This window comes from Microcebus murinus, chromosome 13 (genome assembly GCF_040939455.1).
Source record: "Microcebus murinus isolate Inina chromosome 13, M.murinus_Inina_mat1.0, whole genome shotgun sequence".
NCBI lineage: Eukaryota > Metazoa > Chordata > Mammalia > Primates > Cheirogaleidae > Microcebus > Microcebus murinus.
Window position 1 is genome coordinate 21,335,608 of NC_134116.1, and position 13,112 is coordinate 21,348,719.

At 40.5% G+C, this 13,112-nt stretch overlaps 1 protein-coding gene across 2 annotated transcripts in view; it reads left to right on the top strand.

The window, feature by feature from the left end:
• ABCC4 (ATP binding cassette subfamily C member 4 (PEL blood group)) overlaps positions 1-13,112 on the top strand; it is a 248,599-nt gene that overhangs the window by 202,289 nt on the left and 33,198 nt on the right. For both annotated transcript variants that reach the window (XM_012769743.3, XM_012769744.3), the window contains one exon: positions 5,793-5,948. In XM_012769743.3, the coding sequence (XP_012625197.2) occupies positions 5,793-5,948 (156 nt within the window). The remainder of the gene's footprint in view (positions 1-5,792; positions 5,949-13,112) is intronic.

Here is a 13,112-nt window from a genome sequence, read left to right on the forward strand (position 1 = left end):
GAGTGTCTTTCAAATTCTTTTCCTCACAGCACCAGAAGGGATGTTTGCCTACTTACAATGTGTTTATTAGATCTGACATTGGCAAGGTAATTCTGTTCATTTGTACACATCATAGAAGCCATAAAATATGCATTATCTACAAAACTCTGTTGTGCAACATAGAAAACATAACCTATAGCCCCAAATTTATATTGTTCAATCTTAAAAACCCCCAATTCATAGTATTATCTGAGATCTAAAATCCTTGACAGTAAATTAAATTCGAAGTCTGAATTATGATAACTACAATCCCTTGAGTTTTTAGCTGGGCCTTACTCTACTTGCAGTCTCACCGTTAGCTCCATTTGTGTATTTGGAGAGTGTATCCAGGCAGTGTCGTTGTGAGTCGCTTTCCCTCTGTCTGTGCATGTCCAGGTTTCACCCCCTCCACACGTGCCCCCAGCATTTCTGCAGCCCCCCTTGGTGTTGGATCTGATTCAGAGAGGCGCCGTTTCAGGCGGGGACACAGGAATGTGTCAGCATAGTAGAAAAGGGGGCTTTATTCTCTTTCATTCATCTCCTCTGCTCAGCTTCCTGGACGTTATGGTAAATAGGAAAATGTAATCGGTACTAAGCAGGTTTCTAATTCAATGGAAGAAATAGCAAGTAAAAATAAAGAACCAAAATGAGGTAAATACCACCCTAGCCTTCCGGGTTAGATTCTAAACACTGGCTGCCTATTTCATTTAGAGGCTTTTGTGGTTGATTTGATTATTTTAGAGAGTACTGGGCCATTGTAAAGCATTTTCCAGCTCCAGAGGTAGAATTGATTTTGGTTTGTTATTTTTTTTTTTATCTCGCTCAGAGCTATTACTTGGATAATACATTTTTACAGACGTGTACTAGACCTTGCCATAATGTGCAAAAAATATTAGTTTCCCACATTTTCTCCTTTTTTACATAATGTTTTCTCGTAGCCCCTCCCTTTGAGCCCCGATCGTCCCACTTGCCCTACCTGCTTGCTGCTCCTGGCTGCTGACGCTGCGGTGCCGGAACCAGCAACACCTGCAGCTGCCGGGCCCTGCTGGAAATGCAGACTCTCGGGCCCACCAAGCCCTCCTGAGCCAGAACCGCCATTGAACAAGACCCCCTTGTACTGTCATCTCTCTCCCCTGAGCAAATTTTTTTTTTTTTTTTTTAGACAGAGTCTCACTCTGTTGCCCTGACTAGAGTGCCGTGGCATCAGCCTAGCTCATGGCAACCTAAAACTCCTGGTCTCCAGTGATCCTCCTGCCTCAGCCAGCCAAGTAGCTGGGACTACAGGAGTTGGCCACCGTGCCCAGCTAAATTTTCTATTTTTGGTAGAGGCGGCGTCTCGTTCTTGCTCAGACTGGTCTCGAACTCCTGAGCTCAAACGATCTGCCCGCCTCGGCCTCCCAGAGTGCTAGGATTACAGGCGTGAGCCGCTGCACCTAGCACCCAGTAAGCAAATTTCGATGACGGATAATCCTTGCTTTCCAAGATGCTTCCTTTGATAACTTGACGTAGAGGTCGTGTGTTACCCCATATTGGCCAAGCACAGAGATGGTTCTGAGTTCCTTTCACTACCTGAAGGGTCAGAATCAGTCTTGCTGCCCAAATAGGGTGTGGCTACTCTGTGCGCCTGCACAGCTGCAGGTTTCTCTCTTAGTGTCTGCTGTGCGTGCCGGTTCTTCCTCTCAGCAACTGTGATCCCTTCCTTGCTCAGGGCTGCAGTTTCTTGTCCCATGTATCACATTGTGCTCATCTGTATCCACAGCCTGCTTTAAATGTCTGGCAGCAGGACCAGTATGATAGGGTAGTTCCTATAACTGCAGCTGCACTTCTCCCCGTCTCCCTTCTAGCTGGACTGAGGGAGTAGTAGGGTGCCAGGCCACCCACGTGGTAGGGAGGCCATCAGCAGGAGAGGTGAAGGGCACAGGGACCTGGGTTTGAGTCCCGTTCTACTACTTATAGGCTCAGTTATTTCAGACAGGTTAATGTTACTAAGCCTCAATTTTCTCTTTTGCAAAATGCAAGTCATAGAACCTAACCTCTGGGGTTGTTATATATAACTTGAACAAAGTGAGGTGTAAAACACCTAGCACGGTGCCCAACACAAATAAACGCTTGATCAAGGACAGACATCATTATCATGGAGCGTTAAATGAACTTTAACCATTTATTGTGTGTAAATTGTAGCCCCCAAGAAAATGAGGGATGGGCCATTTGCAGTCTATTCATGGCTATAGGATTCATTTGCCACTTCTGTGTTGTGTTCCATTTATTGTGTGACTGAACATCATGGTAATAGATTTCCAGTTAAATTTTCAAGACTGAGTGAAATTTTAAACTCTGTAGAATGCCCTTTCGTGGGGACATCACAGGTGATACGAATAATGCAAAAGTGACTCTAATGCAGATCCTGCCCTCAGCACGTACAGCGAGTAGAAGAAACAAAGTCATATATAAAACGCTGCTCTATACTACACAGAAGGAGGTCCCCAATTTTATGGATGTTTAGAAAAAAGTGACATGAAACCCATTAGGGTTGGGAGAGATCCACATGAGAGAACAGGTTGTGCATTTTCACAGAATTAGGCATTTGATCCAGACTTTGATGTGTGGTTAGGAATTCGGCAGGTGGAGATGCACATGAAAGGCATTCCCGTGGAGGTCGCCATGAGCAACGGCACAATGCCACAATTGCACGTGGGTGGAGAATTAGGGAACTGTAGACTTTACAGGGGAACCACACTACTAGGTATATGATACACATTTTCCTGCTTAGTCCTCACACCCCAGTAACCCCAGGGAAGTAGAGTCATGGAGTTAAGGTTGGAAGGGGTAATTGGTACCATTTGTAGAGGAGGTTCCCTGGTGCATAGTGTCACTCATGGAGCTAGCCTTTGGACGTGTCATCTGAGAAGGGAGTGTACAGGGATCATAGTGAGAAGACACAGTAGGCAGGAAGCCAGGAGCTCTTGAATACTCCTAGCAAGTCGTAATGGGGAACGTGATTCGCTTTTTGGAATCAAACTCATGTCAATTAAAACAGAGTTATAACGCCCAGGTTGGTGAACATGCAGGGAAACGGGTAGGAGTAGAAATTGGTATCATATTTCTGGAGGGTAGTTTGGCAGAACTTAACAGCCTCCTTTGAAAATGTTCATACCTGCTTCTCAGCAATTCCACATCTAAGAATTTGTCTTTAGGAAATAGGTAAGTAAGGTTGTTTGCAAAGATTCAGCTTCAGGGATATTTAACTAGGTGTTATTAATAATAACAAAATATTAGAGACAGCCTAAACATCCACAAATAGTGGATTTGTTAAATGAGTGCTCGTATATACTGTAATATTATGTGGCCATTAAAATAAATTTTTTTTGTTGAAATAGTAAGTTAAAACAGATTACAATATGTTCGTATGAAACTCATTTTGTTTAACTATATGGTTTGTTTCCTTAGGAACACACACACACATACACACACCCTCAAGTTAAAAAAGAAAGTGCATCAGCGTGTAACAGGGGTTCTATCAGAGTGCTGTGGTCGTGGATAGTACCGATTTACTTTTCAAATTCATTTGCACTGATTATAATTAGGAAAAGAGTTTGTTTTGTTTTTATAGAAGATGAATGCAGCCCGTACTCAGGTGAGGGCTGTAGGAATTAAAATAAGGAGATTGAGTCAAGAAACAGAAGTAGTAGTATCTTCAGGGCTTTGTACTTGGTGAAAGTGGGCGTTTTGAGCCCCCGAACTTGGGAGAGAAGTTATGAGATTAAAATGGGGACATCTGAACCTGAGCTGTTTTGGGTGGAGCATTGGATACTGATCAGGTTGACTTTAATGTATGAAGACAGTACAAATGTCTAACAGCCAAAGAGAGTGATCTTGGCCTAGTTGAGAAACATAAAGGAGGGATAGGAGAGCACCTAAAAATAAGACAATCTGAAAGTATCTCTTTGGTGTTGTGAATGTAAACTTACTAATATTGGTGATATTCTTCATAGGCATGTGATTCAGCTCATTGGTGACCTGTGAAAAACTTTGAATGTGGTTTTTAAGACTTTGAACCCTATAGGGAATAGCTATAGCCACATTTTCTTAGGGTTTCCTTTATTAATTTATTATTATCCTCATTTGAATTTGAATTTGGAGCTCATAGTACTGTAGTTGTATGCGACCCTCAGTGCTCCTGCCTTCGAGGGGTCCCTCTTGGCCCTCTACCAATAGCCTACAAATGTCCAGGTTTGCACAAATAGATTGGTTTCTCATAGAGCTGATTGCCTGTGAATGTCCCCTCATTCTCACAAACACAGCATTTGCCTGTGTCTTGATGTGTGGCGATTTACATATGAGAACACCTAGAGATGCCCAGAAACCCACGTAAGCCACATGTATATATGTACATGCACTAGGACCTGTGTACAGAAAAGGCCAGTTGTAAAACATAAATTAGAACTTACCATAATGTTGAAAAGGGCTACAAAGATAATAATATTAGCCAAAGCCAGTTTTCTTATGCTTCATCTTATAAAGATAAATTCTTTTTTGAAATGCCATTGTTAATTTTACAGATTAAAGTTTTTAAAATGTGGAGGTATTCAGATCAGATAATATGTAAAATTCTCAGCACATTATCAGTATACAGTCAAGCTTATTTCCTTTCTGTTTAAAGTAGTAAGTTTGTAAAAATTTACTCATTTATAAATGATTGAAGGCACGTCTTGTGGCCTTCATTGATTCCAGATTCCTAAATAAGAACAATGTCCATTCCTTGGGAAGCTCCCACCAGAGAGTTTACAGTCGGGCAAGGTCAATGGTAAAAAGGCCAGTTTCTGCATTACAGGTCTAAATGCACACATCTGAAAGGCAGTTTGTACGGAGCAGTTTCATTCCTGACCACCACGTTACCTGCATTATATTGATTCTTTGATCTTATTGTCAGTGCGCTTCATTTCTCTCTGCTTTGACTTTCATAAGAGGGATGATACTTGACACAGTGTTTCCCAGGGGGCAATTGTCAGTATTAATTGGTTTGTAAAATGCCTTTTGAACTGCTCAGATGAAAGGCCCCATATAAGTAGCCGATGTTATTTATGTTGTTGTTGATCTCATTATGTATATTTTGGCTACTGGACTTTTCTTTTAAGACACTGAGACTTAAATTTGAAAGTTTTAAGACATTTGTTTCCTTTGAAGACAGAACATAACCGGATATTTAATATGCAAAGTTTGTCTTCCAAAGACCAATTCATCTTAAATGATACAACTCTGGAAAAATGAATACTTGTTTATGTATAACACTTTTGATTTGAATTGTTAACATCTCTGTGAAGAAATCCTCAAGGTTCAAAATACTCAGACCCTAGAAGTAACACTAATTTAAATATTGCCTTTTTATTGGCTACTTACTGCTGGATTTTCACTGGCTACTAAATTGATTCTGTTATTTTTAACTCTTCTTTCACTGTTGTATTTCAACGAGGAGCAGTTTTGCTTTTAGAGGACATTTGTCAATGACATTTTTGGTTGTCAGTATTTGGGAGTGTGCTGCTAGCATGTAGGAGGTAGAGTCCAAGGATATGGTGAACATCCCATAATGCATGGGACAGCCCCTCACAATAAAGAATTATTCAGCCCAAAATGTCAACAGTACTGGGGTTGAGAAACACTTTTAGACTGAACTCAATATAGAACTTCCTTAATTCATCTTCAAAAATCAAAAGACTTCCTCCTAAGTTTGGTGCATACTGCTATTTTTTAATCCCTCCTCCCGTATTTCTCCGTAGGTTGGCATTGTGGGAAGAACAGGAGCTGGAAAAAGTTCCCTTATTGCAGCCCTTTTTAGATTGTCAGAACCTGAAGGTAAAATTTGGATTGATAAGATCTTGACAACTGAGATTGGACTTCATGATTTAAGGAAGAAAATGTCAATCATTCCTCAGGTATGCAAGTCAGAGCGTCGTCACATGCTCCTTTTTATAGGGCAGCTAAATTTAATTGCTTTAATTTTATTGCCTTTTTTTTTTTAATTGGGTGAAAGGATCGATCTTTCCTCCGAATAGAACACATTTTGAACAGCAAGTATTTTCATCAGATGCTAGGGCTTGCTTGTTCATTCATTTGTTTTTCATGTATGTGTGTGTGATTTAATAATAACTTACCCAGATAGATTTCTGGATTCAAGCTTCCCCTGGTGCCACAGTTTTATCCACTGATAACCGCATAATTCTGAGAATAAAATGATAAATTGCTTGTTTAGCACTCAAGGGGTTTCTACAGGGAAACATGGATTTTAAGTGTCTTGATGGAATTTTGCTTTAGAAAATAAAGCTACCTTTTCTAAGGTGATTATCTCCATTGAGGGCTTTCTCTAAAACCGTGGGGCTGTGAGAATTACATTGGCTTTGGATGCTTTGGGGAAAGTTTAAAAATCTGGTCATCAGTAAAAGATTTTAAGCAGGGAGGTGGTACACCTGTTATGAAGAGATGTTCAATTCACAGAGATAGTAAGCAGAATGGTGGTCACCAGGGCCTGAGGGAAGGTGGGGGTGAAGAGTTACATTGTTTAATGCTGTGGTCCCCAATGCCTGGGCCACAGACCAATACTTAGTTTGTGGCTTGTTAGGAACCAGGCTAAACAGCAGGAGGGCCAGCGAGTGAAGAAGCTTCATCTGTGTTTACGGCCGCTCCCCATCCCTGCATAAGCTCCGCCTCCTGTCAGATCAATGGCGAACCCTGTTATAAACTGCGCATGGGAGGAATCTAGGTTGTAGCTCCTTATGAGATTCTAACCCCTGAACTGAGGTGGAGCTGAGGCAGTGAAGCAAATGCCGCAGAATGGCGGCAAATATATAAATTATCATTAACCGAGAGTTTTGACTGAACAATAAATGAATACGTTTGAATTATCCCCCAATCATCTCCCCCTTTCCCAGGTCCAAGAGAAAATTGTCTTCCATGAAACCGTTCCCTGCTGCCAAAAAGGTTGGGGACCACTGGTTTAATGGGTATAGGGTTTCAGTTTTTTAAGATGAAAAAAATTCCCATGAATAGATGGCGGTAATAACTTGGAAAACAATGTGAATGTCCTTAACACCATTGAACTGTATACTTTAAACTGGTTGTAGTGGTAAATTTTATGTTATGTGTATTTTACCACCATGTTTTAACAATTAAAAATAGAGATGTTCCTTTCAGGAAAAATGGGAAGAAATTTTCAGCACATAATCCCTCTGGCTATTAGAAGCTAGACTTAGTGGTTACAGTAGGTAATGAGTTTAAATTCCCAAGTTGTACCCATTTCAAAAATGGGCCAAATGAGATTTTACTTTGCAGAGATAATGGGGGTAAAGTACTTTCATATCCTTGGATGAAAGGATCTAGAATCGTGCCTTGCATTTACTTTTAATGCTTCTTAATAAGAAATGGTTGTGTGCTTGTGTACATAAAGGGACTCTAAATAAAGAAGTAACGTTAGATGATTTCTTGGCTCTTCCAGTAATGTTTTGGAAGCACATCTGAGCAAAGACTAAATATACCTTGACATCACCAGGTTTTGGTTTTGTTCCATAAGTTTCCACCCTACTTTTGAGCAAATGCTTCTGTGTATATACTCGAGAGAGCGTGCTTACAAAACAGTGCTAAGCTTTGTGTCCATGTAGATTAGGATCACCAAGCATTGTACACACAGAACCTTTATTTCTTAAACTTTGTATTTCTTTGTCTCTAAGGCACAGTGTTGCTCGATAGAAGAAACATAGTCTAGAGTGACTGTGCAATCTATAAAGGGTCCCAGGAAATCACTCTTAGAGAGACATCCTGGGATAGATTGTTTCAGGGCACGTTCTGAGTGTCAGCCTGACCTGCATTTTTAGACTGGTGCTGCCTGACCAGCAATTGTGTGACCTCGATGAAGTCACTTAGCCTCCAAAGCTTCAGTTTCCTCATCCTTAAACCAGGTCTAGTAATTACTACCTCACGGATTTGTTGTGAAGATTTAAACTGGGTGGAAATTGTGGTCTGTCCTATACCTGATTCTTAGGAACGCCCAATAAATAGTAACTGTTTATCACCAAGGATTGGGGTAGTGGACCTTCAGGTATCATTACTACTTAAGTAAAAATGATAACACGTTCGAGAAGACTTTGCTCGTTAATTTCCATTTATGTTTTTGTGATCCTTGATCACTTTCTTTATACCAAGTTATTTATATAAATTTAAATAATGAAGCAGAAAAAAGAAAGCCTACAATAGGGAGAAAAATAGGAGAGAAATCTAGTGTTTTTCCCGTAAGGAACAAAAGGTGAGACTGATGCTTTGCTTTGTTATGTTTTCTGCCTCCTGTCCCACTGTGTTCTTAGCCCACATGCCTGACCACTGCTCTGGACCTCACTAATGCTTTGCAGTCCCCCACACAGACAGCTGACACTTACTTTCAGCCCTGCCCCACTGTCCCTTGCTATTTTTTGCCTCTCCTTGAGGACAGCGGCTGCCCCTCTCATTTCCGTTGTCCTAGTGCTTGTTGCAGTCCCAAAGAAGTTACACAAGTAGTAATAATTCCTAACACATTTGGAACCCTTAACATGTTTTAGCTTCTTTCCCTGCATCTCTCACTTAATCCTTCCAGCAATTCTATTTCATCCTCATTTGACAGATTTAAAAACTGAGGCACAGAGAGCTTCACCCACTTAACAAGTAAACAGCAGAGCCAGGATTCGAATGGAATGCAGGGGGGATTCCTGACTCCAGATTCTGAGCTCCTACACACTCTTCTATAGGGAATGCCTGTAACTACAATACTAGCTCCTCGTTGTGGTTTGATTCCATGTGGGCACATGCACAGAAACAAAAATTTCACAAAGCAATTATTACCTTGTGCTTCTGTGCTCTAATATTTTTCTATTATATCCATTCAGTCCTAGTTCATAAAAACACAAAATGATGGCCACAAGCCACAAAATTGATTTCATGAGCCATTGGTTGCACCTGCAGTTTGCAAAACACTGTGTGAGCCTCACCGTCCCTCCCTGCCTGGCTGGGCTCCTGCTGCCTGTCAGCCCCACGCAAGGAGCTTCATGTATTGTATATTAGTGATGCTCACAGCAGCCTTGCAAGGTGGGTAGTCTTAGCCCCATTTTCCAGGCAGGAAACCAAGGCTTGGGGAAATTTGTATAAGAACTTAACCTTGAAGCAAACAGCCAATAAGTAGTAAAATCAAAACTCAGGACTATCAGATTCCAAATATTATTTTTTTCGATAAATGTTTGTTGAGCTCAGTGATGTCAGGTATTTTACCCACTGTTTTTCTGTCCTCCCCACTTATAAAAGATTCCCAAAAACGTGGAACTTTATTTCTCAATCGGACAGATAGGTAGTTTCGAAAGACTGAATTGTTTGTGATTTTTTTTTTTTTTTTGCCAAAAACTTCAAGTGACACTCAGCACTAAAAGAAAATTATTTTAGAAACAGTCTGTTCACTTATGTTTCATGGGCTAGCTAGCCTCAAGAGGAGATAGTGCAAGCCTTACCTTGTGGGAACTCAGAGCCCTGTGTCTTACATTGTCTTGCTGGCTGCAAAGGTAGAGAACTCTGCAGACTTTAGATTGCCTGAAGGTTCCTGGTCTGCAGTACGGAAAGCATATATCTCTCTTCCCTGGAATGAGTGGGAAGCAGGGTTGCTCGTGTCAGCGCCCTGATTTAGGGAACCTTGGAAGTTTGGAGTAAGTATAGCAAACGGGGCAGCAGGTGCTGTTTCTTTGAGTGGGTGGGCTCGGGTGAGTTAGGCCTGCATCTTTCCTTCCCTGGGTGGAGCAGCTTCTGTGCTTTTTCTCTTCCAGGCTCATCCTCTTAGTTTATGGTTCAGGGTCCTCCCACACTCTTAACCCCCCACCGTGAACAATTGAGAATTAGGGGTTAGGTGGTAGCAGCACAGACTTGGGAAGGCACAGGAATGGTGTCATACACAGTCACGGGCCAGTCCTGGAGTCAATTTAAAAAACAAATTCTGTATCCTTAAAAATGTACTCTCCATTTGTGTTTGAAGTTTCAAGAAGCAGCAAATAGTGAAAACAGAACAGGTAGCTGAAATGTATGCTGCTTTTGTGCTCATCACCCAAATTGGTTAAATGCACTCCCCAAAGAGAACACCAAGGTGAGACTGTGTTCAGAGAATAGCTTGCTTATCTGCAAGGATCTGAAAAATTGAATTTCAAAACTTTTGGATGGATATTTTACACCTAGAGCCCTTATCCTATTGGCACAAAGAAAATGTTTTCAACTGAGAAGTAATTCCATGCAAATTCAACATTCATGACAGCACCCTAAGGGCGGGCACACATCCACAGCTATAATCTTTGTCATGATGAAACAGATTCATTTTGTATGTTTAATAGATTTCTTCTGCTATCAAAGCAAAAACTAGGTACTTTTTCAACAGCCCACTGCTAAAAGTCTTCTGCATTTTGGTGTTTTTCTCCCCTGAGTTTACTTCAATAGGTTGAAAAGGTTAACGCGAGCTGTGTCTCTTTAAGACTTCTTTTTTTATTACCTGATTTTCTTTCCTTTTTTTTTTTTTTTTTCTTTTTGAGAACAAAACTCAGAGAGAAAAAGAGGTAGGTATGCTGTTACTAGTAAAGAAATACAATTGGATTCTGGCCTAATGCAGTGGGCCTTTTGTTTCTGCATACTGAAATCTTCATTAAAGCCCAGGGAACTGCTCCCTGGAGCTGGTGACCTTTTGTATCTAAAGAAGACTTTACATGACTTAAATTCTTTTTCCTTTGTTGGCAAACAATGTTCTTTTCTTCTGAGAATGGATGATGATCAGTTTATTTGGAGGCTACAGGATTAAAAAAAAAAAAGGAAACCAAGATTTAAAGTGAGTTCAGGTGATTCCTCATTCTTCAGCTAGGGAGATGAGCTACCTTTATTAAAGGAACCTCAGGAAACAGCAGTAGCAGCTACTGTAGAATATATATTTTAGGGGTTGGAAGTTTCCTGGTTTGGGACCCAAAAAGACTAGGGTAATGTGAAGTGTTGTGCTTTATCTTGCCCAGTTTGTAACTATTCATAGAGCTTTTGTCTTCAGTCCCAGGTCGTTTTAAATATCTGAAGTTAGTGGGTAGAGTTTCTTCTTGAGATAATGAAAGGATTGTCTTCCAGTGCTATGTACAAAAGCTCTAGGAAGACTGCAGTTTTCAGTCTCTTGCAGTTGTATTGAGGGATTATCAATTTACGACACTAACTACTTTGATTCAGAGTGGTCATTTCTGGGTCACATGCCTAATAGGAACTTACGTTAGTAACACAGGAAAAAATTACTATTGAATTTGGAGCAAGGATATGAAAAACAAAGTATGAACTTTGAACGAAATCAGATTTGATACTAGTGTCCTGTTTAATATATTACATTCCTCAAGATCATTTGTTTTCCTGACTGTATCATGCCAGCTAACCGGAGGTTAAAATAAAACTCTTATTAAATGAGATTTAAATATGTACCTTCAGAAAAAATATACTTAGCCTTATAAATTTTGTGTCTGTTTACATGAAGGTTGTATGTCCTACCATAAATCTATACTCTGAATTGTTCTGCCTACAAACATTTTTACAACACTTATTTATAAGATTAGCTTATTAACTTCATTGCATGGAGGTAGGTGCTTTAAATAATAATATCTATCAGAAATGATAATTAATTTGACTCTTATCTGCTCTTGCAGTATGTGTCTACGATGAGCACTTTTATTACCTTTTGAAGATAATATAATGGTTTCTTATTTGGCAAGGGAATAAAAGTAGAATGAGCAGAAACCAAAATGAACACCAGGCATAAAACACATTGGCGTATTAAAACAAACATTGTTAACAAATTGCCTTCTGGTTTTAAAGAAAAATATAGCTTCAATCAGTTAATGTTTTATTAAATCACTCTCCTCATTCAACAAGTTTTGATTGAAATTTTATTCATTATGAAATATATCTTTGGCATGTTGTAACAAAGAAAAATACTCTTATTTACTAAACTCTTCTGTCTAATACTGCTATATAAACACCAGTAATTGCCTAATATTTTCCTTTAAATTGACAGCATAGATTTAAATAGGGACCCTTATGGCAGTGGGAAATGCTGAAACTTAAGTTTTGTCTTTTTGTGGCACTCGGCAGTGATTTGGTGACAGTGAGCAGACTGGCAGGGCCTGCAGAGTGTCAGGTCAGTGCTGGGAGCACAGGCTCAAGCCACCGCAGACATTGTGGGGGTCTAGAGTGAGCAACTCAGGGGTCATGTGAAGGATCTCACTTTAGTTCCCAGTCTTTGGAGAGATTCATCTATTTCTAGGAGTTTCCTAAAGGGAACAAGGTGAGGAAGGTGACAGGCAAGAGCTGGATCATGGAGTAGGGGATTGGACTTAAAGTATGTGTTCCTGTGCCTGTTCCTTTGAGCCACCAAAACCACTGTTCCCAGATACTCCCAAACACACCAGTACTATGAATCCTTTCATTGGTTAACAAAGGAAGAAAGGTCAGGCTTTAAACAGCAAAGGAATTTTTTTCAGAGATTGTCTTAGGTATCTTCTCTCTAGAGTGTGCTGTGAAAACCCAGGTAGATACTCTGTCAAACGTAGGCCTGTTACCTGGTGTGATTTTGCTCTATTAGTGGAACCTGAAGGGAAGTCAAGTTCAGGTGATATAAGCTATCGTGGACAGGGGATGGCCTTGTCTTTTCCTTTTTTTTTTTTTTTTTTTTTTTTGAGATGGAATCTCACTCTGTTGCCCAGACTAGAGTGCCATGGTGTCATCATAGCTCACTGCAACCTCAAACTCCTGGGCTCAAGTGCTCCTCCTGCCTCAGCCTCCCAAGTACCTGGAACAATAGGCGTGTGCCACAACGCCTAGCTAATTTTTGTATTTTTTGTAGAGATGCGGTCTTGCCATTGCCCAGGCTGTTCTCGAATTCCTGGCCTCATGCAACCCTCCTGCCACCATGACCAACTTGGACCTGTCATTAACATTATTAGTAAAGAGACCAGCCTCTCATGGCTCTAGATGGGCTCAATGCTGACTTCTTAACCTGTCCAGTTTCATCCCCTTTATCTCCTGAAACATCC